The sequence below is a fragment of the Eumetopias jubatus genome, unplaced genomic scaffold (assembly GCF_037043125.1).
Source record: "Eumetopias jubatus isolate StellerSeaLion01/CBP00866 unplaced genomic scaffold, mEumJub1_p1.0 scaffold_4, whole genome shotgun sequence".
Classification (NCBI taxonomy): Eukaryota; Metazoa; Chordata; class Mammalia; order Carnivora; family Otariidae; genus Eumetopias; species Eumetopias jubatus.
Genome location: NW_028274810.1, coordinates 68667180 through 68693393, shown reverse-complemented (window position 1 = coordinate 68693393; position 26214 = coordinate 68667180). Strand labels below are relative to the sequence as shown.

The 26214-nt window shown below is 40.7% G+C and overlaps 1 protein-coding gene across 1 annotated transcript in view; it reads right to left on the bottom strand.

Moving 5' to 3' along the window:
• The window catches only part of AGBL4 (AGBL carboxypeptidase 4), a 1510278-nt gene that overhangs the window by 301264 nt on the left and 1182800 nt on the right, over positions 1-26214 (bottom strand). Inside the window, exon 6 of the mRNA XM_088022849.1 lies at positions 14687-14726. Coding sequence (XP_087878975.1) covers positions 14687-14726 — 40 coding nt within the window. The remainder of the gene's footprint in view (positions 1-14686; positions 14727-26214) is intronic.

Below are 26214 nucleotides of genomic sequence, written 5' to 3'. Positions count from 1 at the left end.
GAAGAATTAAAAAAATTCATGGAAACCAATGAAAATGAAAACACAACTGTTCAAAATCTTTGGGATACAGCAAAGGCCGTCCTGAGAGGAACGTATATAGCAATACAAGCCTTTCTCAAGAAACAAGAAAGGTCTCAAATACACAACCTAACCCTACACCTAAAGGAGCTGGACAAAGAACAGCAAATAAAGCCTAAACCCAGCAGGAGAAGAGAAATAATAAAGATCAGAGCAGAAACCAATGAACTAGAAACCAAAAGAACAGTAGAACAGATCAACGAAACTAGGAGTTGGTTCTTCGAAAGAATTCACAAGATTGATAAACCCCTGGCTAGACTTATCAAAAAGAAAAGAGAAAGGACCCAAATCAACAAAATTATGAATGAAAGAGGAGACATCACAACCAACACCAAAGAAATACAAACAATTATAAGAACATATTATGAGCAACTCTATGCCAGCAAATTAGATAACCTGGAAGAAATGGGTGCATTCCTAGATATGGATCAACTACCAAAATTGAACCAGGAAGAAATAGAAAACCTGAACAGACCTATAACCACTAAGGAAATTGAAGCAGTCATCAAAAATCTCCCAACAAAAGCCCAGGGCCAGATGGCTTCCCAGGGGAATTCTATCAGACATTTAAAGAAGAATTAATACCTATTCTCTTGAAACTGTTCCAAAAAATAGAAATGGAAGGAAAACTTCCAAACTCATTTTATGAGGCCAGCATTACCTTGATCCCAAAACCAGACAAAGACCCCATCAAAAAGGAGAATTACAGACCAATATCCTTGATGAACATGGATGCAAAAATTCTCACCAAATTACTAGCCAATAGGATCCAACAGTACATTAAAAGGATTATTCACCACGACCAAGTGGGATTTATCCCTGGGCTGCAAGGTTGGTTCAACATCCACAAATCAATCAACGAGATACAAGACATTAACAAAAGAAAGAACAAGAATCATATGATCCTCTCAATAGATGCAGAAAAAGCATTTGACAAAGTACAGCATCCTTTCTTGATCAAAACTCTTCAGAGTAGAGGGATAGAGGGTACATACCTCAATATCATAAAAGCCATCTATGAAAAACCTACAGCGAATATCATTCTCAATGGGGAAAAGCTGAGAACCTTTCCACTAAGGTCAGGAACGCGGCAGGGATGTCCACTATCACCACTGCTATTCAACATAGTATTAGAAGTCCTAGCCACTGCAATCAGACAACAAAAAGAAATCAAAGGCATCCAAATCGGCAAAGAGGACGTCAAACTCTCACTCTTTGCAGATGATATGATACTGTATGTGGAAAACCCAAAAGACTCCACCCCAAAATGGCTAGAACTCATATAGGAATTCAGTAAATTAGCAGGATATAAAATCAATGCACAGAAATCAGTGGCATTCCTATACACCAACAACAAGACAGAAGAGAGAGAAATCAAGGAGTCGATCCCATTTACAACTGCACCCAAAACCATAAGATACCTAGGAATAAATTTATCCAAAGAGGCAAAGGATCTGTATTCAGGAAACTATAAAATACTCATGAAAGAAATGGAAGAAGACACAAAGAAATGGAAAAACATTCCATGCTCATGGATTGGAAGAATGAACATTGTGAAGATGTCAATGCTACCTAGAGCAATCTACACATTCAATGCATTCCATCAAAATACCATCCACTTTTTTCCAAGAAATGGAACAAATAATCCTAAAATTTGTATGGAACCAGAAGAGACCCCGAATAGCCAGAGGAATCTTGAAAAAGAAAAGCAAAGCTGGCGGCATCACAATTCCGGACTTCCAGCTCTATTACAAAGCTGTCATCATCAAGACAGTATGGTACTGGCACAAAAACAGACACATCGATCAGTGGAACAGAATCAAGAGCCCAGAAATGGACCCTCAACTCTATGGTCAACTCATCTTTCACAAAGCAGGAAAGAATGTCCAATGGCAAAAAGACAGTCTCTTCAACAAATGGTGTTGGGAAAATTGGACAGCCACATGCAGAAGAATGAAACTGGATCATTTCCTTACACCACACACAAAAATAGACTCCAAATGGTTGAAAGACCTAAACGTGAGACAGGAGTCCATCAAAATCCTAAAGGAGAACACAGATAGCAACCTCTTCGACCTCAGCTGCAGCAACTTCTTCCTAGCAACATCGCCAAAGGCAAGGGAAGCAAGGGCAAAAATGAACTATTGGGATTTCATCAAGATAAAAAGCTTTTGCACAGCAGAAGAAACAGTCCACAAAAACAAAAGACAACCGACAGAATGGGAGAAAATATTTGCTAATGACATATCAGATAAAGGGCTAGTATCCAAAATCTATAAAGAACTCATCAAACGCAACACCCAAAGAACAAATAATCCAATCAATAATGGGCAGAAGTCATGAACAGACATTTTTCCAAAGAAGACATCCAAATGGCCAACAGACACATGAAAAAGTGCTCAACATCGCTCGGCATCAGGGAAATCCAAATCAAAACCTCAATGAGATACCACCTCACACCCGTCAGAATGGCTAAAATTAACAAGTCAGGAAACGACAGATGTTGGCGGGGATGCGGAGAAAGGGGAACCTTCCTACATTGTTGGTGGGAATGCAATCTGGTGCAACCACTCTGGAAAACAGTATGGAGGTTCCTCAAACAGTTGAAAATAGAGCTACCATACAATCCAGCAATTGCACTACTGGGTATTTACCCCAAAGTTACAAATGTAGGGATCCGGAGGGGTACGTGCACCCCAATGTTTATAGCAGCAATGTCCACAATAGCCAAACTGTGGAAAGAGCCAAGATGTCCATTGACAGATGAATGGATAAAGAAGAAGTGGTATATATACACAATGGAATATTATGCAGCCATCAAAAGGAATGAGATCTTGCCATTTGCAATGACGTGGTTGGAACTGGAGGGTGTTATGCTGAGTGAAATAAGTCAATCAGAGAAAGACATGTATCATATGACCTCACTGATATGAGGAATTCTGCATCTCAGGAAACAAACTGAGGGTTGCTGGAGTGGTGGGGGTTGGGAGGCATGGGGTGGCTGGGTGATAGACATTGGAGAGGGTATGTGCTATGTTGAGCGTTGTGAATTGTGCAAGACTGTTGAATCACAGATCTGTACTTCTGAAACAAATAATGCAACATGTGTTAAGAAAAAAGAAAAAGAAGAAGACAGCAGGAGGGGAAGAATGAAGGGGCATAAGTCGAAGGGGGAGACAAACCATGCGAGACGATGGACTCTGAAAAACAAACTGAGGGTTCTAGAGGGGAGGAGGGTAGGGGGATGGGTTAGCCTGGTGATGGGTATTAAAGAGGGCACATTCTGCGTGGAGCACTGTGTGTTATGCACAAACAATGAATCATGGAACCCTACATCAAAAACTAATGATGTAATGTATGGTGATTAACATAACAATAAAAAATTTAAAAAAATAAAAAAAGAAATTGTAAAAGACACACAAAAAAAGGAAAGATCCTGTGTTCATGTATTGAGAGAATTAATATCAAAATGTCCATACTATTCACCTGGTGATGAGTCCTGTCCCAGTGCAGAGATTCTAGCCATCGAGCCTCAGCTGGGCCTAGCTCTTTCAATGGAAGGTCTGCTGCAGAACAGATCAATGCTTGCTCTGCTCTCAGACCTCATAATTCAGATATTTGGTTTAATATAGCCACAGAGATAGTCATTGCAAAAATTCATGTGATCTTGGGCCATTAGTTAATGCCAGGGCCCAATTTATCTCCCAATTTCATGGATGATGCTAATAACTCAACTCTCAGCCAATCAGCACAGTGGATTTCTCTGGACACAGGTACTTGTTCAAAGTCAGCTCATAATAACATAATCACGAAATGAGAAGCAATAGAGATTCTGCTGGGACTTCTGGGTGAGAGTCTCTTGATTTTTCCAATTAGACTAGAATTGGGCAGAATGTAAATTTTGCAGCTTCTACAGACATCTCGAGACCACATGTGGCCTGGGAAAGAGTCAACACCAAGCAAGTGGAATTGAGAGAAGGACAAAAACAGACTGAGTCCTATGAGCCCTATATCAAGATGCACAGAAAGGCTGACGTATTTCTGGATTATCTATTCACATGAACCAATTAATTGCCTATTTTTCACTTAAACTAATTTAGGTTGTGATTAAAGACTCCTACTTACATAGTTCCTGTGCCTTAATTTTACCGTGCATGCCTTGAATTAATTTGTCTAGGCCTAGGGCCTGCATTCAGTCTGATGGCTAAGGTCTTACCAGCTCTTTCCTGATCTGACCTCCCTCACACCTCCAATTCCCCTCCCCAGAGTTCAGCCCACCCATTTGGATGTTCCAAAATGGGATCCTTGATCCCTTCCCATCAACCTTCTCACCTGAGTCCTGGGGTATGGTATCTGTAATAGATTTCCCAGGACAAAGATCCTAGGAACATACCACTCAGTTTGTCTCTTAGGGACCATGAGAATAAACAAAACATGTTTCTCCTTGCCTTTATATGTCTCTTTATATGCTTCTAAAATTATTTTACTTAATTTAATAAATCTTCTGAGTGGCACCCAATGCTGTTGTTTTTCCTTGTTGACATGAGAGTTGGAGGTTGGAGAATGGAGTTGGGAATGTAAATTGATACAAACTTTCTGGAAAATGGGCTGGTAACAAGGCACAATAATTCCTTAAACATATTAGTGCTCTCTGGCCCATAAATTCTACTTCTAAAATGTCCAGATATAAAACTTACATAAAAGAAGTAAAAAGCTTTTTCACAAATAGTTTTATGGTAGAGTTATTTATAAGAGAAAACATCTGGAAATAACATGAATACACAACAATAGGATGTGGATTTTTATAAACCAGACTGTATGTAAAAGATGGAAGATACTAGAGATTTTAAAAATAAATATGCCTTTAAAATGCTCATAAAATGCTCATGGATGTAGTAATTCAATCCCTAGTAATATATCTTAAGACAATAACCTAAAATGTAGAGAAAAAATATATATATAAAGGTTTATAAATTATTCATAACATCGAGAAACTAGAATTTAAGTTAAATATACAACATTATTGGCATGGGGAAATATTTTTCTTGTAATATTAAGTGCAAAATCAGGATAAAATTTTATATTCTACATGATCTCAAGTATGTAAAACAAAATTATACATGCCTAGAAAAAAAGGCAAAGAAGTAAATGTGTTAAAATATTAAACAGTGATTGCCTCTGGGAGATAACTGATATTTTCATCTTTATAACTTCTCTGTTTTTCAAAATTTGCACCATGGGCATGTGCAATTTTTTAATAGAGAAAGTTATTATAAAAAGATGGTAAGTATGTAAACTACATAGCAACATGAAGATTGTTTATGAAATAATGTTAAGTGAAAAAAGATGTATATAAAAACTTACTGTGATTGCAATTATGTAAATATGTTTCTGCATATAGACAAGAACTGAAAGGGAAAATGTATAAATAGAATTAGGTTTTGTATTGTGCTAAGGCTGTAGGACCAGGAGCAATTTATTTTTCTTCTTTAAAAATCTCTTTAAAGTTGTTTTAATGACGTGTATGCATTTTTTGAACCATCCGCTCTATGCATATCCACTGTGTTGCTAACCTTCTGGCAGTGAGGCCAGGAGTCATCTGGCTTGGCTTCACTCCTGGTCCTGGCCACTCTGGACTGGTTCCACAGGCCTCCTGTTGGCTCTAAAAATGGCCAGAGGCACATAACAATGGCTAGTTTGTCCTCTCTTGTTCCTTTATTTTCCAGAGGGGTTGAGTTTACATCATGTGGGACTTTAACTGGAGACCAATTTCAAAGTGGTCATGTAATGGTCAGCATCCCCAGCCTATCACCATTCAGCATAGATATTGCTTTAACAAGGTTAAGAGGGGATAAAAAAACAAAACAAAAAAGCCAACCCCCCAAAGTCCCCCAAAACCCAAACCAAACTTAGGATATTTCAAATCAGAAACAAATCTAGCAGTGATATTTTTCTGGAGGTTTCTATGTTAGGAAATCAATTGTCTCTTTAAGACACAGCCTAGTTAGTAGGGAAGCCCCAATGACTGCGACATTGCTGACAATCCAGACTTTCCTTAACCCCAGTTAGGTGGGTCAATCTGAATCCCGTCTGGGAAAGAAGACTCCATGGGCCAATATCACAAGTGAAGTAATTATATGTAGCAGTAGCAGAGAAGGCAAAGGATTTAGAATCAGACAGATCTGGATTAGAATACTGACTCTATCACTTGTTAACTGTGTTCAACTGGGCAATTCACATAATGATGCAGCACCTTCATTTTTCATCTGTGAAAGAGAAATGGTGATACCTGTCTCATGGGATAGTGGGGAAAATTATGGGACAAATATATGTAAAGCACTTAACAGCTCTGGCGCTGAGCACCACTATTTAGATACTTCCTAAATGCTGTCCTTTTAGTCTATACCATCAAAGAGTACAATTTGACAAGAGCACGAAGATAATTCAACAGGGGAAAAACAGTCTTTTCAACAAATGGTGCTGGGAAAACCGAACACATTCAAAAGAGGTAAGCTGGAATCCTACCTCACATCATATAAAAAAATTAACTCACAAGAGTACATCTTTGTGACCTTGGGTTAGGTAATGTTTTCTAAGACATACCAAAAGTATAAGTAACAAAAAGGAAAAAAATAGGTAAATTGAACTTCATCACAATTAAAAACTTTTTTTTGCTCAAAAGAACATCTGGTAGGTGAAAAGACAATCCATGGAACAGGAAAAAATATTTGCAAATCATATATCTGATAAAAGACCTTGTATTCAGAATATAAATTTTAAAACTCTTATAATTTAATAATAAAAAGGCAAATATAACTTAGTTAAAATGAGTGAGAAAAATAGTTTGACTAAACATTTCTCCAAAGGAGATATATAAATGGCCAAAAAGCACATGAAAATATGCTCAACATCATTAGCCATTAGGGACATGGAAATCAAAACTACAATGAGATACCACTTCACCCCCACTACGATGACTATAATCAAGAGACAGATAATAAGTGTCAGAGAGGATGTGGAGAAATTGGATGTGTCCTACATTGCTGATAAGAATGGAAAATGGTACAGCTATTTTGGAAAACAGTTTGGCAGTTCCTCAAAATGTATATCCTAACACTTACCATAAGACCCAACAATTCTATTCCTAAGGTTTATATCCAAGAGAACTAAAAACATATGTCTACATAAAGACTTAAACACAAATGCTCATAGCAGTATTATTCATAATAGACAAAAAATGGAAACAAAATATCCATCAATAGATGAATAAACAAATTGTGGTACATCCATATAATGAAATACTATTCAGCAATAAAAAAGAATGAAGTACTGACACATGCTACAATATGGATGAACCTGAAATTATTATGCTAAGTGGAAAAATCCAGTCAAGAAAGGCCACATATTGTACAATTCCATTTATATGAAATGTCCAGAATAGGCAAATTCAGAAAGACAGTAGATTAGTGGTTTCCAGAACATGGGGGAAGGCAGAAATAGGGAGCGACTATTAACAGTTTCTTTTTGGGGTGGTGATAATGTTCTTGAATTAGTGATGATGGTTATACAACTCTGTGAATATACTGAAAACCACTAAATGATGCATTTTAAAAATGGATTTGATGGCATGTGAATTAAATCTCAATAAAAACATTATTTTTTTAAAAAAAAGGTATGACCCGCACTTTTAGCTTTTTGATGGGAATATGAAAATCTTTCTGGAAGTATGATTAAGGAATCATTGCCAATTATTCTAGTTCTCCTCACTGTAGCCCCTCAACCCTGTGGGAACCCTGTTGAATTTAGGAGTGTGCATGTGACTTGCTTTGACCAAGGAAATGCGGGCAGAAGTGACCCCTTCCAAATTTTTTTTAAGAGAAAGTACATGGTTCACCATCTCTCCCTTTCCCTCTGCCATGGTAACCCATATGGCAGGTGCTGCAATCTCACATATTCTCCTGGCACTTCTTTGTGCACATGTTGAATAATGTCCAATTGCCAACACCTGCAACTCTATCCTGAGAGCTTTCTTTGGCCATTGGAATCTGCTATGTCCATACTCGGAGCAGATTGGAAGTGTCAGGGAATTAACACACCCATTCTCACTCTCACTCTCACTCCTTTGTCCTCAGGCTTATTTTCCACACTGACTTCCAGGGTTCTCCAGTTTGATTATGTTCCAGTTGCCTTTAGTGGTAGCTTGCTTGATAATGAACCTTTCTTGGCTTTCTTCTTTTCCTGTATTGCTTCCCTGCTTTCCTTCCAAGGTCTCTGGGATAATCTCCCAAATAAATGTCTTGCACTGAAATCTTTGTCTCAAGGTCTTCTTCTTAGGGAACCCAAATTAAAACACCCAGATATGTTCCAAACAGAGACTGCTTGGTCTGGGTGCTAGAGTAAAGATGATGTAAAGCAGAGCTGATGCCAATCCATGAGGGACATATACCAAAAGTGAGAAATAAGCCTTTGTTTTTTAAGCTGCTGCAATTTTGATGTCATTGTTACTTCAGTGTAATGCAGCTTGTCATGACTAGTGAACTATGTACACCTTTCCTCAGTAATTCTCATTCTAGGTATTTTTCCTAAAGAAATAATTAGAGATACATACAAAGATCTTTATATAAGATGTTCACTGTGGTGTTATTTATAATTAAATAATTGGGTACAATTTAATATACAACAGTAGAGTTACAATAGAATGCTTTTCAACTATATGAAATTTCTTCTTAAAGAATATTTAATAACATTGAGAAATGTTAATACTACATTCAAGTGAAACAGTTTACATAGTATCATCTGAATTTTATTTTTTATTTATTTATTTTTTAAATTACATATATATTTGTATATACATGTATATACATGTGCAAAAATAACAATCTCTCTTCTCAGTCTGGTATTAGGGGTTTTACTTGTATAGGTGAAAAGTGTTTCTTCATGTTATCTCCCTTTTACTGAAGAGGTTATAGAATTATAGAATAAACTTTTTAAAAGTAAAGAAGAAACCATAGTTGGATTTTCGGTCAAATGGCTAAATAAGTTCATGCTTCAATAAGCCTGTTCATTCCCATCAAATAGTAATATTGGATAACATATGAACAAAGAAATGAAAATATATATTTGGGCTCTGTTGTGAGAGGGATATCTCCACAAAGCTGAAATGTACAGAAATGTGAAAGGTAAGTTTTCCCAAGGCTACTTGCTTGCTGAGGTCTGAACATAGAAGCAGGAAGTAGCAGCTGAAGTTTGCCTCCTATGAGATAACAGAGGCTAAAAGTACTTTGGAACACGAGGATCAGAAACAAGATCTTCTGCTTAGAGCCCTAGGGTGGGGCTCTCATGTCTTGAAAGGAGCCTAGGGAAAAAAAAGGCAGCTGCTGCACAACTTTCTGGCAGATAGCCCCTGTGCATTGTAGGCCTAGAGAGGTGAGGAATATAGACAGAGAAAACAGAAGCAATGCCAAACTATCCTGCTGACATTTTGTCACTGGATCCAATATATCCCCATTTTTTACCAGGTCCAATACTGAAGATGTGGGTAGATTTAACAACAAAAACCACCACACAGGGAGCTGTGAGGACAGCAGGGATTGGGGGGGGGGGGTCGGAGATGAGGAAAGAGAAAACCAGAAAACTTCCTCTTCAGTGATCTTACAAATTAAAATTTCAAAATGCATGAAGAAATAAATGCTAAAAATGATACTAAACAAAATTAACAATTATAACTTGAATTCTCTCCAGACAAAACTTATTTTATAGAACAGTCAGAGGTTTTAAAATAAGCATATTGAGGATGTTCAGAGAAACAAATGAAGGCATTAAAACAGAATAAGAAATTATGAAACAGAATAGGCAGAAATAAAATAAGAACAGGTGGATATGAACAAAATTAGAAATCTTGGAAATTAAAAATATATAGTCATTGAAATATTGAAAAAGACACGGAAAAAAGTTTAGACTAGACATGGTTGAAAAGTGAATTTATAAATGCAAGTTACTTGTAGGGACCTCAGAATCAGTGCAGTAAGGCAAAATTATAAAAAGTTATGAAAAATCAGTTAATAGCCATGGAGGGCCACTTGAGAGAATCCAACAGTCACCTAATAGAAATTCTTGGAGAAGAAAGCCCGAGGGATAAGGGAAAAGCAATATTTGAAGAGAAACAAAATTTGCCAATAATTTCTCAGAATTAAAGAAAGACATAGATTCTCAGGTAGAAGTATACTCAGAGTACCAGGCAGGGTAAATAGAAATAAATTCACACCTACATACATCAAAGTGAAAAATACAGAACGTTAAGATTAAAAAACAATCTTGATACCTATCAAAATAAAGATAAGTTATCAAAAACAAATAATGGAAGACTTTTCATCAACAACTATGTATGTCAGAAAACAATTTTTGAAAATCTTCAAGGTACAAAGGAACATCTTCCTCAAACTAAAATTTATACCTAGCCAAACTATTATTCCAGAGGAAGTCAAAATAAGGACAGGTATAGATTAAGAGGATTGCCCAAGGACTCTCACTAAAATAGCTATTAAAATATTCACTTTAATAAGGTAACACAGGAAATCTTGGGATATAATAAGCGGGAGAACACAAAATGTCATATACTGTGCAGGAAAAGTAAATTAGCTCAGTGCTATTACTAACTCATTGTTTTTCTTTTTTGTAACAGTTTAACTTTTAAGTTTAACTTAAAAGTCTAAATAATAATAACTAGGTGGTGACAGGGCAGTGTTCAAAAGGTGGTTAAAACATGTTTACATATGGATAACCCATTGTGTCAGCACCATACCACAACTATTCTTTTTTTTTTTTTACAGGTTATTTATTTATTTGAGTAATCTCTACTCCCAACGTGGGGCTTGAACTCATGACCCCGACATCAAGAGTCACATGCTCTACTGACTGAGCCAGCCAGGTGCCTCAACTAGTCCATCTTCTATTCCACTTATTAAGAAGGCTAATTTTGTCAAATGCTGTAGATTTTGTAAGAAAACATATCATCAAATGTATATCCAAAGGGTAACCAGTTTAGGTTAGAAATAAAATCAATAGCATCCAAATCTGTAGATGGAGCAAGAGGAAGGCAGGTAATACATAAAACATAATACCAAAAAAGGCAGGACAAGAGAAAAAAAAGATGAATGATAGAGCACAAATACGGTGGTAGGTATTTATCCAGATATACCAGTAATTATAATAAATATAAATAGATTAGATTCACCTGTCACAATACATGGATTATTAGATTAAAAAAAAAAAAAACAGGTGACAGTGTTTCCAAAAGATTACCACAAAAGGGAGAGGGAGAAGGATCTCTCCCTAGTAACTATAAAGATAATATTACAATTAGGATTTATTATAAATAAGACAGTATGGAGTGAATGCCGAGTAAGTATGGTAGACCAATGGAATAATACAGAGAGCTGAGAAACAGATTCTGTATATAGGCAATTGCTATATGACAGACATGTAATTGCCAATAAGTGGGAGAAAGGATGTACTAGTTGTTGTACGGTGCTGAGACAATGGGTTATCCATATGTAAACAAAAAATTAAATCTCTAAGTCATATTATGCACAAAGATCAGTACTAAATGAGATAAAGACCCCAAGTATGACACAAAACTTAGAAGTAAGTACGGAAGAATATGATATCCAGGTAGGGAAATATTTCTTAAATAAGTCACAAAAGCAAAGCTCATAAAGCAAGAGATCGGTTAATTTAACCCCATTAAAGTTTTTAAAATCTTCCATGTAAAAGTACATTATTAATTAAAAAAAAAAAACACCCACACAAGCCACAGTCTGGAAGAAGGTATTTGCAATGCATATAAGTGACAAAGTATTGATATTCAGGATAATAAAGAACTATAAATCAATAAAAAGAAATGAAAATGGAAAAAGGATATGAAAAGTCGATTCACCAAAGAAGAAACCAAAGTGGTCAATAAACATATGAAAATATACTCAACTCCATCAGTAATCAGGGAAACAAATACTATAAAAACAATGGGATATCATTTCACATTATCATGATGACAGGTAAAATTGTGTAAGCCTGACAATTCCAAGTATTAAGGATTCAAGGAAGTGGAAACATTTATACTTTGCTGCTGGAAGTATATATTTGTTCAACTACCTTAGAAAATAATTGGCCATTACATAGTAAATTTGAAGATGCACATAATCAATAATTCCTCTCCTAATTATATGCCCTTATACACAAGGAGACAGGCACAAAAATGCTCTTTGTAGTATCGCTTGCAATTGTAAAAAATTGTAAAAAAAAACTGGAAATAGGCCTAAATTATGATCAATAAGGTGGATAATAATAAATTGTGATATAATCATATGTGAAATACTATATAGCAGTTAAAATGAATAAACCAGAGGTACATGAATCTGCCTGAATCAATCTCTACAATATAGTAACGATTAGGGGGAAAGTCATGGAATGCCATTTACAGTGTGACATCATTTAGAGTAATTTGTAAAAGAATACCAGTTATACCTATTATATTTTTGTATATATAGATATGGAAAAACATTGAATTTATTATAGTGGTTATTTATAGGGTGAAGGGAGAAAGTTGCAATCAGGTAAGAGTATAGAAAAGTCTCAACTAGATTTATAAATTTTTTAAATAGGGGGACTCTGGTGTAGATGGTACAAACGGTAATACACGGCACATGATAATGCATGGCACAAATGGATATTGGTCTGACACACCAGAATGAGGCTGCCACCTTGGGGGCTCCAGCTGTCCAGGTCCTACCTGTGTCCCTGAGAGGTAAGTGGATCAATATTTCACAAGTGCATATCTCACAATATCACACAAAGGCAGCCTACCTGCAGAACACCAGTGTGCCACAACACACCGTTTGGGAAGCTTTGACCCAGGAGGTATTTTTTTCACATCTAAAAGTAGGCAAAATTATACCATTCCAAACTCTGGCAGTGCTTAGCATTTTGCAGTTCTACAGCTCTTCAAGAGGAGTACACTTAGAGTCACAATTACTCTGCTTGAATTTATGCAGCAGCAATTAGGAACAGAAAGAGCTAGTACAAAAGAAGTGCAGTAAACAGGGTCTGAAGACATATCAAGAACCCCCTCCAATTCATACATCAGCATCATCTCAGGGTGTGACCAGATGAGACTGGAGTGTGGAAGCAGGCAATCTGGGGTAGCATAGGTAGAGCAGAATAGTACAAAATTACAAAGGACAGAAACCAAATAGGTCAGGACAAAGATAACCCTTCACCAACACCTTAGTGGGGAGGGATTGGTAGGTCAAATGAGTGCGCCACTCCAGTTATGTTAGCCCATGATTTGTAATTTCTACATATGCTAATCATGTACATATACAAAACATAGCTCATCTATAGGACAGATGAAACATTTTTCAAACCACTTCATCTCCGTTCTTCTAAAGTCCCAAGCTCAAAAAGCTCTGTCAGGTGGAAATACAGTAAGGTCACCTGAACTGGGCAGATCCAACTTACATTTGTAGTCACTGCCTTATACCTCAGTGACTGAGACCAGATAAACTAGTGTTTGTGCTAAGATAGTGCCTGCAGAAGGCAATTTCTCAACCTCTTTGTAAGCGAGCCACCTGGCACCAAGATACAGCATGGCAAGCTGGGTAAAAGGCAGAGATAACATGGTATGGCCATACTGGACACCAACATATTGAAATGGCCTCCATATTTATCAGTAATTAGCCACTCCTAGAGCCCCCAACCTGCCATGTGACCAGTCTGCCACACGTACCCCTCCCCCAGGATCCCATCACCCCACAGTCCAGTAACCAAAGTGTTAATGCCTAACACAGCAGGGGGTCACCAGGGCTGTTAAATATTTTGAACAGATGAAGATGACCCACCACCCCCATTCTTGAATGCTCACTAACCCTGCTGGCATCATCATCCTCTTGGATCCCAAAAGAGAATAACATCTCTTGTTGGCCAGTTTGGCCTCAAGTTCCCAAACCAAAATAAAATACCTCTCTGGCAGGATTAAACTACTCAACCACTCTCTAGGCTAGATGCCAGGGGTAGAGGGAAGAAAGGATCTTTTAATCCCATGGCCGCAGCTTTGTTGGGGAACTTGACTTTCCCCTAAAGCAAGAGACAAAAGTTATTTTGACCCCGAGCACAGAAGACCAAACCTGGTCACTTTCTCAGACTAGTCCCTCCTCATGAGCCATCCTTCCTCCATTCCATGCCCCCTTCCATGCAGTTTCCCTGTTCCCCATGATTTCAAAACTTATTTCTCATAAGACCAGGACAATTCCTTGACACTTAGGTCTATTAAATGATCTGGGGAGAACCTGGCCCTGGAATATGCAGCAACATCAAAGTAGCAACCCTGCCATCTGCAGAGTCAAGAGGAAGCAGCACAGACTGGGAGGGAGGAAAAATAAAAACTGCCCAAGGGGCAGAGGATGGAGGGAGAAGGGTTATTCATGGCGCCAAGAATTCTGCTGTTCATCCAGGGAGTCAAAGGAGGAGGGCAGTAATTGTATTTGCTTAGGCCACCAGGCATCGCTCTGGGAAATAAGGGAAAAGCCAAAGCAGAATGGCCGCACCTACTCACCGGGGCTGGTTATTGTCAGGAGGTCAAGCTGCCGCTTTTGCTGCAAAAGAAAACACATTGTGAGATCACGTAATTGAGCCAGAGCCAAACTGTGCTTAGCAGCTCAGGGTAGACACGCAGAAGGGATGTTCAGACACACAGAGCAGGGTATAAGGTGGAGAAATGGGTGCTCACTCACAATTCTGCACAGAGGCACTGCACCCTAGAGACAAAGGGAATGGATGGCCTTTTTGTTCATGCTTCCATGGTCAGAAGTGAGAGGCCTTAGAGGTCTTCCAGTCAAATCTATTCTATACTTAGAGAAAGGCCATAGGCTCATTCTTCTGCACCAGATAGTCTTTGTTCACACCGGCCACACTGGTTAAGTGTCTCATATCCTGGCAGTCCTCTCTGCCTTGGGTCCTTATGTCACTGTCACTCTCCTTACATTCCTTTCTAACCAAGGTATTCCTGGGATGGTTTATTGTTTTTAATTTGCTCAGCAACACTATGACAATTTTAGTTCCTGATGATCAAACCATTCCTTCTCTAACTGAATCCTCATCTCTTTGTATGGTATACAACGATCATAGCAAATATCTGTCTGGCACACTGGGTCATATGGACGAGGCTGCTTGTGTTTGGAACCAACTGGCCCTGGCTAACCCAAGGGCTGAGGAGATCAATAGCTCAGTAGGCTTGCCCCACATCACAGCATATCTACAGGGAGGCTCTGTGCTGAATTGGATGTCATGGGAACCTGAGGATGGAGAAGTTGGTATTGGAGGCTGGGGGTGGGGCAGTGAGCAACTTTCCTAGAGACTTAAGTCAGGACTCCTTAAGCCCCAGATGACTTCTTTCTCTTTTCTACACTTGATTTTCCATAAATAGTCCTGGAAGTCTGTTTGTTTGTTTGTTTTTTTCTCAAAAGGGGTTCAAATAAACTCCACTTTGAGAACCATTGCTCTAGGCTACATATTGCAGGAGCTTCTGATTATCCGGTATTTCTTCTAATGGATTCTTTGCCATATTTCACCTTCTCTGTATTTCCCACTCTATCTTGCCTCTCTCCAAGAATGGAGAACAGCTTCCTGAAATTCTACTTAGGCAGAAATGGGAAGGCAGCAATCTTTTTTGAGCAACAATTATAGGCCAGGCACAGTACCAGGTGCTTTGATATTTCATTTCTTTTCATATTCTTGGCAATCCTGCAGGGTCAGTATTACATGAGGTTCAGAGAGGAAAATTATCTGCCCAAGACAACATCTTCATTAAATGGCAGGGCCAGGATTAGAATTCAGTCAGTTCTAATGCTGGCTTGAAAGCCCAAAATACGATACACATAAACCCTTATGATGGTGCCTGATGCTTAATAGGTGCTCAATAAAAAGATACAGTATTGATGCTGTTGTTATTACTGTAGTCCATGTGACCCTTGGTTTATATGAGCTATTTTTTCCTTTTTTCATAGAATTATGGATACTTAGGGGAGCACCTGGGTGGCTCAGTCGGTTAAGGGGCCGACTCTTGATTTCAGCTCAGGTCATGATCTCAGGGTCCTGCGATGGAGCCATGTGCTGGGCTCCATGTTCAGAGGGAGTCTGCTTGAGATTCTCTCTCTCCCTCTCCCTCTGCCCCTCCCCCCACTCACATGTGCTCTCTCTCACTCTCTCTCAAATAAATACATCTTAAAGAAAAAAAGAATCATGAATACTTGGAGCTCAAAGGTCATTGAATTTGACCTGCTGTCAGGACAGGAATCCCCTCTGCAATGGCCCCACCAGTTGTATGAACTGCTTGTTTCATCCCTTTTCTTGATGGGGAACTCACTAATTCCTACCAGTTCGTTAGCTCTCCTTTGAGCAGGGTTAAAAGCACCTTCCTTATGACATCATCACTGTTTCTAGTTGCCTCAGCCCATGACAAGAGCTTGGACCTCTGCAGATCTGTGTCTTCTCTCCAGGCTAAACATGCCCAGTTCCTATGTCCTTTCCTCATAAGACCTGGGCTCAAATCTCCTTGCCCTCATGGTCTCCTTCCTCCTCTATTTAACTTTGATCTGTCTCAGTCAAAAACTCTTTAAAATCTCTCTACCTCTTGCTTCAATGACTTCTCACGAACCTCAAAGCAGATCCCTATCCCCTCATGGACGTCTCAATCAACATCACTGTTTTCCTGCCAGCTCATAACTCATTCCAGTTGACATTTTCAAGCAAACAATGTAACTCGAAGATGTCACTGACCTACATTGTGAACACACATCCTCGCTCTGAAAAGAAACACACACCCACACATGGGCTAGAAGGAATGCTGGAGCCAGACCGCCTTCCCTCCCAAACACAGAACCAGGCCAGTAGCACAATTGGCTCAAGCTGCCTTTGCCAAGGCCAACCTGTGTGGCTCGGCACTTCTCTCATGTGTGAGGGAAGAATACAATGCATCCTTCTATTTTTCCCATAAGCTTGACTTTGTGATGACTGTGCTTGGTGAAAGAAGTTTATTTATCTGAGAAGAGTCTATTTCCTAATTAAGAGCTATCTCTAAATGGTGACTCTGTGTCCAGGCTCTCGCAGAGAAAAAAGAGAAAAAAACCTGACAGGAGGCAGACAGATGTGGGTTTGTGTCTTGGCTTCTCTGTGGAGTTTGGACAACTTAACTGTATATCTCTGGCCTCAAACTTCACACCTGTAAAATGAGGGCGAGTGAAATACTTTCAGGGATAGGGAATCAAATGCAACCAGGGACCGTGCTTGTGGGCTCCCTCTTCTGGTGTAAAGTGTTCCCTGAGAATCCCTGTAGACGGAACACTGGGGGCTCAAAGGACAGAGTCAGAACGTAGAAGGGGCCAAATTTTCAGCTCTCTTCTCACATTGCAATTTTCAGTGGATGTGTGTTTTCCTCACTAGTTGGAGAGCATCGTAAGGGCCTAGAAGATGTATTGTTCAGTCCATGGCCTGCAGTAGCCCTCCATAAGTACTTGCTAAATTCAAGGAAGCATTCCTGGAATGCACATGATCCTTTTACCCGCCTCCCCCGTGCCTTTGCTCATGCTATTCTCTCTGCTTAATCTTTCGTGATCTTCTGTCTTCTTGGAGGTCTCCCCTCACTGCTCGAGAAGTCCATGACATCTTTTCTGCATGAGAACTTCTAAACCTAACCTCCGTCTGTCCTTTGAACAGAATAGTTCCCACTTTGTTCTTCTAATGTATCTTGTAAACCCAGCCTTTTGTATCATGCTCCGTTTTTAACTGTCTGTTTCTTCTGTTTCTCTCATGAGGTCCTTACTCGAGGGCAAGACTGTCATTTCATCCCTCTATCTCTAGTGCCAGCACAAAGGTCTGGAAGGAATGTTTGAGGTCATCTGGTTCAAATGATTCGACTGTTTTGTCATTCACTCTGCTATGGCCCTGTTAGGTAGGAATTCATCAGCATGGAAAGCAACCATGCCCACTCTACAGGACTTTCCCTCTGCCACGTCTTTAGGCTTTCTTGCCTTTATGATTTTGTTCCTATCATCTCCACAGCCAGCAATACTAGCTATCCACCTCCTGTGGGAGACCTTCCTTATTTTGCTCCCACCCACAGGATCACTGTCTCTCCTGGACTCCAGCAGCTCCTACTGTCTTTACCACTCCTGTGATGATGAATTAAATCTAACCTGGTGACAAGCCCGTTTAACCTACAGTTCACAGACATATGTGTGCACCACCTAGTGGCCTAAGCAGATAAGTGTAGGCTATTGTTTAACCTGTAGCTCTTAAGATAGGACTGCAAAATCTGCCTGTTCTATGGGTAAATCAGAATGAAAAAAGAAAAAGAAAAATTCTTGCAGGGTACCTTCAAGAATCACTGTGCAACAAGTTTTACCTAAGAAACTGGAATATCCAAATAATTCTCTCAAAGTCCTTCAAAAATAAAAGGAATGGAATGAAAGATAAATTTTTCATTACTAAATAGTCTGCCTAGTATCATCATTTGGGATTGCCAATGAAAACTGCATGGCATTTTTAAAATTAGGGCGCATGATTTGTGTATGTAATGTACAATCTGTTATATATGGAGGGGGGCATGTTGGATATAAAGAACTACCAAAGTATAATTAGTTACCAACTGAGAGAGATAAGGGTCTTTCATATGGAGAGGATATAGGATCTAACCGCTTGGATGGTAGAACATGCAATGTTAGCTGGAGGAAATGAAGTTGGCTAGCTGGGCAGCAGGTTTGGTAGGTTGACAGGGCCTACTGGCTGAGAGCTCACCAGCTGACCCACTAGCTGACGATAAGCTACTGTCTCAGGAAGGCAAGGCCTTCACATGAGTGGTAGCAGTAGTGTGTGCCTGTGTGTATGTGTATGTGTGTGCATGTGTGTGTGATTGGAGGGGTGTTAGGGGAGAATGCTCCTTCTCAGGTGAAGGAATTCCAGGCCTCCACAGACGGAAATGTGTCCAATTGTGCCTGTATGGTATTCCATGAACTCCTGGAAGAGTCTGGGTAAGCCAGACCCAGGTCTACTAGGAGTTGATGTATAGACTCTTGCCTATGTATGTGTGTATGAGCCCTGAATCCAGCCTTCCTTGATAAAAGTGTTGTCTTACGGACATTCAGAAGAAACCCACTTCTGTGCTTAACTACCATGTGTAAATGCTGAGTCATGACTGGATAAAGACCATGGGTGTTGGGGGTTCCAAGGTCAACAGGAACAATCTCCGAATTTGGTGCCAGCCGGGGATGGCCAGAGTATTTAGAGCGGATGCTCAGGGAACTGTTGGCCAGCATACTTGCTCCGGGAGTTACCCTGATTCCCCCATGCATCCAGTGGAAGCTGTCTTGTTAATGCAATGGCACTCCACCTCTGGTGCCAGATAACTGCCCCAAGGGTGGAAATACTGAAAGGTAGGTGAATTAGAAACCTTACCCAGACCAATGGAACAGAATAGAGAGCCCAGATATGGACCCTCAACTCTATGGTCAAATAATCTTGGACAAAGCAGGAAAAAACATACAGTGGAAAAAAGACAGTCTCTTCCATAAATGGTGCTGGAAAAATTGGACAGCCACATGCAGAAGAACGAAACTCGACCATTCTCTAACACCATACACAAAGATAAACTCAAAATGGATGGAAGACCTCAACGTGAGACAGGAATCCATCAAAATCCTAGAGGAGAACATAGGCAGTGACCACTCTGACATCAGTCACAGCAACTTCTTTCAAGATACATCTCCAAAAGCTAGTGAAACAAAAGCAAAAATGAACTTTTGGGACTTCATCAAGATAAAAAGCTTCTGCACAGCAAAGGAAACAGTCAACAAAACAAAGAGGCAACCCACAGAATGGGAGAAGATATTTGCAAATGACACTAGAGATAAAGGGCTGGTATCCAAGATCTATAAAGAACTTCTCAAACTCAACACCCAAAAAACAAATAATCAAGTCAAAAAATGGGCAGAAGACATGAAAAGACACATCTCTGAAGAAGACATACAAATGGCTAACAGACACATGAAAAAATGTTCATCATCATTAGCCATCAGGGAAATTCAAATCAAAACTCCACTGAGATGCCACCTTACACCAGTTAGAATGGCAAAAATGGACAGGGAAAGAAACAACTAATGTTGGAGAAGTTGTGGAGAAAGGGGAACCCTCTTACACTGTTGGTGGGAATGCAAGTTGGTACAGCCACTTTGGAAAACAGTGTGGAGGTGCCTCAAAAAATTAAAATTAGAGCTACCCTATGACCCAGCAATTGCACTACTGGGTAATTACCCCAAAGACACAGATATAGGGCCATAGGCACCCCGGTGTTCCTAGCAGCAATGTCCGCAATAGCCAAACTGTGCAAAGAGCCGAAATGTCCTTCAACAGATGAATGGATAAAGAAGATGTGGTATATATATACAATGAAATATTACTCAGCCATCAGAAACAATGAATACTCAACTTTTCCATCAACATGGATGGGACCGGAGGAGATGATGCTAAGTGAAAGAAGTCAAGCAGAGAAAGTCCTCCTCTGCTTGATTATCATATTATTTATCATATGGTTTCACTTATTTGTGGAACATAAGAAACAGCATGGAGGACATTAGGAGAAGGAAGGGAAAAATGAAGGGAGGGAAATCAGAGGGAGAGATGAACCATGAGAGACTATGGACTCCGGAAAACCAACTGAGGGTTTTAGAGGGGAGGATGGGTTAGCCCGGTGATGGGTATTAATGAGGGGACGTACTGCATGGAGCACTGGGTGTTATACGAAAACAATGGATGGTGGATCACCACATCAAAAACTAATGATGTATTGTATGGTGACTAACATAACATAATAAAATAAAATTAAAAAAAAAAAAGAAAAGAAACCTTACCCAGGAATTTTGGATCTTTTATGGGTTCAGTTATTCTCAGTGAAAACTACTGTTGTCTCAAGTTCAAGAACCCAACTTTAAAAATTTTGTAATTATGAAAACACATGCTTATTTTTTATAATTTTCCAAATTTCCAGAAAACTGAGAAAGTAAAAATTAATGAAATCCCACCACTGAACGAGAACCACAGTTAGCATTTTGGTGTACTTTCTTGTCATCTTTCTTGCTTGTGTTTAATTTAATGAGATCACATTTATATCTAATATATGGCATACTTTTTAATCTTGTGCAACATTATACTTTTTGTCCCAGGCCGAGTCTTTGTTCTGAAGTATTAGAGTGCAAATCACATGTATTTCTTGTCATAACGGATATGTTTGCTCTTAAAACTGTGGTTTTGTTTCTAGTCCCTTTTTCAGGGAAGGTGGCATTAATCAGCAAGATAATCAGTAGAATACCATGTGGTTATTTTGTTACAAGGAGGCAGTTTGAAAAGCCCAGCAACTGCAGCCTCATGATGTAGACAAAGTCCTCTGAATCCGGGGAGAATTCCAGGCACTATCCAACCAGGAAGATATTCTTTTTTCGTATCTGGAGGCCCTCTCACTGCAGTTACAGAAAGCATTTTGTAGAAAGAGTCAAACTCAAAATGAGACAAAGGTGTGAATCCTGATTCGATCATCGCTGAGCCGCCTTATCCTAGGCATGCAGCTTAAGCTAGCTGGCAATTAGGTACCTCATCCATAAAAAGAGTGTAGACCGACTTCCAGACGCCTACCAGGAAGGAGAAGCCGAGAAAAAGAGAAAGAAGCTCTCTGGACATGGGCCTGGGGGCGGGGAGACACCAGGCAGAGTGGGGAGCACACGGGCTGAAAGCCAGGATTTTGGAGTGTTGGCTCCGACTCTGCCCTCCCTCAGGCTGAGACTTTGGGCTTCTCACCATATGGCACCTACTCTTTTACAACAGCCCCTTAACTGGCTTCCCTACTTCAAGTCTTGTGTCTTCCATTTGTCCACAATGCAGCCGCACCTGGAGTGAACTTTCTAGAATGCACATCTTAAAACTCATCAGGGTTCCTACAGGAAAAAGTGTAACCTTTGAGCTGTTATTGGACAACTTCCATGATCTGGTTCCTGCCTTCTAACTCCTGTTCTCTCGGGCTCTGAGCTCCAGCCATGAAGAACCACTTCTAGTGTCCCAGATTTGTTGTGCTCTCCCCTCTTCTTGGAACAATGATCCTGCACCCAACCTGCTTTGCCTGGCCAATTCCTACTTGTTACCCAGCTCTTGACGAGCATGCCACCTCTTCTGTAAAGTCTGTCTAGACCTGCCAAGGCCAATTGGATCTTGGGGAGATCTAGGGGAGAATGTTCCTTCTCAGGTGAAGGAATTCCAGGCCTTCACAGATGGAAATGTGTCCAATTGTGCCTGTATGGTATTCCATGAGCTCCTATGCCCCTGACCTTCCCCATCAGAGCACCCTCACACTGCATTTCCCTGGCCTATTTACTCCTCTGTCCTCTCCGCTGGCTGTGTGATCTCCCTGTTCCCCTGAGGGCAGGGGCTGTGGCATCATTACTTCTCTCCCCTCAGGCACTAGCCCAGTGTCTGACCAATAGATGATGTTCCATAAAGATCTGCTGCTCACTACCAGAATGACAACTAGGCAGGGTCCTACTGAATTGGGCGTCAGAAGAGGTCTTTAGTTTTGTTCCCCTCTCTCCCAGTAGACACACACGTTGGTCCCATAATTTTTCTCAGAATCCTCTGTTTCTGCCTTGGGGACCTAGGGATTGGACCATAGGGACTTTGGCTTTCTTCATCTGGGTGGGTAATTATGAGGCTATGGTTAAAAATGGACTTTTCATTTTGGTCACGAACTGCATTGCAATTACTTCTCAGAATGAGAAAGGGACGTGGTGTTCTGGGAGCTCAGGGGCTGGTTTGATGTGTGGGGTTCTGCGTGGTAGAAGAGAATAGTGGCTGATTATGTGTTCTGTTTTGCTTTCTGTATTTCGTGCAGAATAGCTATTTGGGGAAAAGTCAGTCTTTCATGGCACAGACTGGAGATGATTTAAACAAGAGCACCAGTATCCCTGTGCATTCTCCTGTCACTCCAGAAGCCGGCCATCCTGGGGAAGACCTGAGGATCAACACCCTCCAGAAACAGGGGTCACAGGGCTACAGGCACACATTTGGATCGAGGGCTCAGGCCCTCTTTTCCTGCAACCTCACTTCCCTGTTCAGTTGCGCTCCTCCCTAGCCATAGTCATTTTCAAAGCATCTAGGGCTCTCCTGCCCCTTCTCTGCCTTACCCCAGGCAGAGCCTGCTCCCAGAAAAGTATTTACATGCCATTGGTCCTCTCTAAACTCACTGCTTCTGATCTCTCTTATTCCAGTCTAGCGTCCTCACTGGCTGTAGGCTTGATCATTCTAAAATTAAATTTCGTCTTTCTTAGAATAATTTAATGATCCACATTGTATTTCTGATAAAGAGTAGATTTCTTAGCATGGCATTCAAGGAGGGTTTGAAAATCTCTGGGGGTTTTATGTGCTATTTGAAAAAGCAGTTTTTATATTTTAATATAAACTTATATTTGGAAAATAAACAAAAGTTACCTATTATGTTCAGAACCAAACTCCAGATATTAAAAGGGGGCCTGATCATGTGGGTCAGTGTCATATATAGAAGACTGACTCTCACCCGGCAGGGGAAGGAGTGGGGAGAGCCAATCCCCTCTGAGGAAAAGGAGCAGGGATTATGAAAGTTTGTGAACCACCGTCTCAAGGCCCTAAGCTCATGCCCACACCCCACTGAAGTGCGATCCCTGCCTTCTATTTACCTGACCATACTGCTCACCACTGCCTTCCCTGGCTCACCAGCCCCACCTTCTGCCCTCGACGTGGCCCTCTTTCCACTTCTCATGCTAAACAACGGCTGGGTGACACGGCTTTCCCGGATAGCACTGTGCACTCACTCTTTGACCCTTCACTTATTTATTTGTTAGTTATTTCAATAAACATCAATGGAGCATGTACTCTGTGCCAGGCATGTTCCTGAGGATAGGGCAAGAGAGAGACCGTCTCTGTGTTCAGAGATAGCTAATAGCGAAATGGAAAAGACAGACATATTAAGCAAATAGTCATACAATATAAATTAATCTCAATTATAGTAAGAGCTCTAAAGAAAATTAGGAGGAAAGGTACTATGACCAGTGCTCAAAGTATCCTCAAGCCTCGCCTGGCCCACTGGCTGATGCCCAGATACCACCCCTGGGCACCCCCCACCCCATCACCTTCTAGGGGAACCCGAGCAGTTTTTGAGGCTCAGCCTCCCTTCGGGTACCTACTCCCATCAGGATAATAAAAAATGCATTAGCCTTTTACTCAGGGAGAGAGCGAGCCTCACTCAAGGTGGAAACCGAATCCCCCAACTCGGCGTTAAATTCAGCTGGAAGTAGAGTGCGGTGGTGACAAAAGCTGGGGCTGCACATGGGAGATTGCTTCCATATATTTCGCTGAGTGGTTTCTGCTCTCAGAACTTCCTGCTATTGGAAAAGTCAGGCATGCAAGTGGCTTTCATCCCCAGGGCAGCTTAATGGAGCATTTTAGTTCAGCCTCTGGCAGCCTGCACTAAGGCAGGGCAAGCGGAAATGGAGAGGAGCGCAGGAAACTGCAAAGACATTTTGGAAGCAGGATTAAGAGTGGCGGCGGCAGCGGCAGCGGCCACTTGCTGAGCACTTACTATGTGCCAGTGCTCAGCACCTTCTGAGGCAGCCACTGTTACCCCTTTTTACAAATGAAGAAGATGAGGGCCAAGAGGTTAGAGTACTTGCCCAAGCTCCCAGCTACTAAGTGGAAGAGTCTAGATTCAGACTAATACTGTTGACCTCTGAAGCCTATGCTCAGGTTAGTCGTGAGAGCAATTAGTTGTGAGAAATGAGGAAAATATCTTGGCTGATTTCCCAGGTTTGTAGGCAAAGGAGCAGTAGGGGCTGTGGTGGGCAATGCTGTACAACTGGAACAGCCTCTGCACATAAGGGCTAGTGGTAGACGCTACCACGGACCGTGTGCGGGACCTTCTGTACTTTCGCTTCGTTGTGTTCATGGTTTGAAATTCTACCTTTACCTGTATGTTTTTTTTCAAAGATTTTTTTATTTTTTAAGTAATCTCTACACCCAATGTGGTGCTCGAACCCACAACCCTGAGATCCAGAGTCACATGCTCCACCGACTGAGCCAGCCAGGTGCCCCCATTTACCTGTGTTTATATTTGATTAGTCATTCTGATTACACTCTAGACTCCATGACAGAAAGGGCGGGGTTTAGCATTCCTGGCAGAGTGGACCGTGTCTTAAATATGTGTTCAAAGGTCGCATATGGAAGGGTAGATCAGGCTTTTAAGAAGGCGGGATAAACAGCTGAAACCCTCACTCCTGCTGGAGAGAAATGACACACGTCTCATCCTGAAACCCCAAACAGTGAGAGGGGGACTTGTGCTAAGGGACTTCACCACCCGAGCTCTGGAGGAAAGACCTGTGCATCAAGAAACAGCAAGAGGAAGGCTGTTCCCCTCATGACTCAGAAGATTCCCTGCCAGGACAGATTGTTTCTTCCCTACCCTCTGCTCCCTCCAGGCTATATGAGGCCATGTGGGCACCGACATGAACAGACATGGCATCTAAAGTGACGGTGCAGCTCAAGGCTAGAGAGGATGTATACATAGCTGACAGATGCCCCCCGCCCCCACGTACCACCCAGGGCACCCATGGACCTCAGAGCACCCAGTATTGATTTAATAGTGTCTCACATTATAATTAGGTGTTTGCATACTAGCCTGTTTTCTCTCCCCACCTCCTTCTCTCCTCTCTCCATCTCTTACCCCCTGTCTCCTCCAAGGTCAGGAGCTGTGTATTTTTCATATCTCTCTATTGTCCCTGTATCTGCCTTCTGATAAGGCCTCGAGAAGTCTGTTGTAGATGTACCGTTTTATATTATGACCAGAGCAAGTTACGTGATTAAAAATTCTCTTTCTTCATAGATTTTGAGCAACTCACAACTTTCTTTTACAGGGCCAAACTTCAGAGTTTAAAAGATATGCCTTTGAGGCCCTCAATTTATACTTTAAAACTGTGATGACTCTTCATCCTTAAGGTCACTGAGATGCAGCATGAGTGAGGC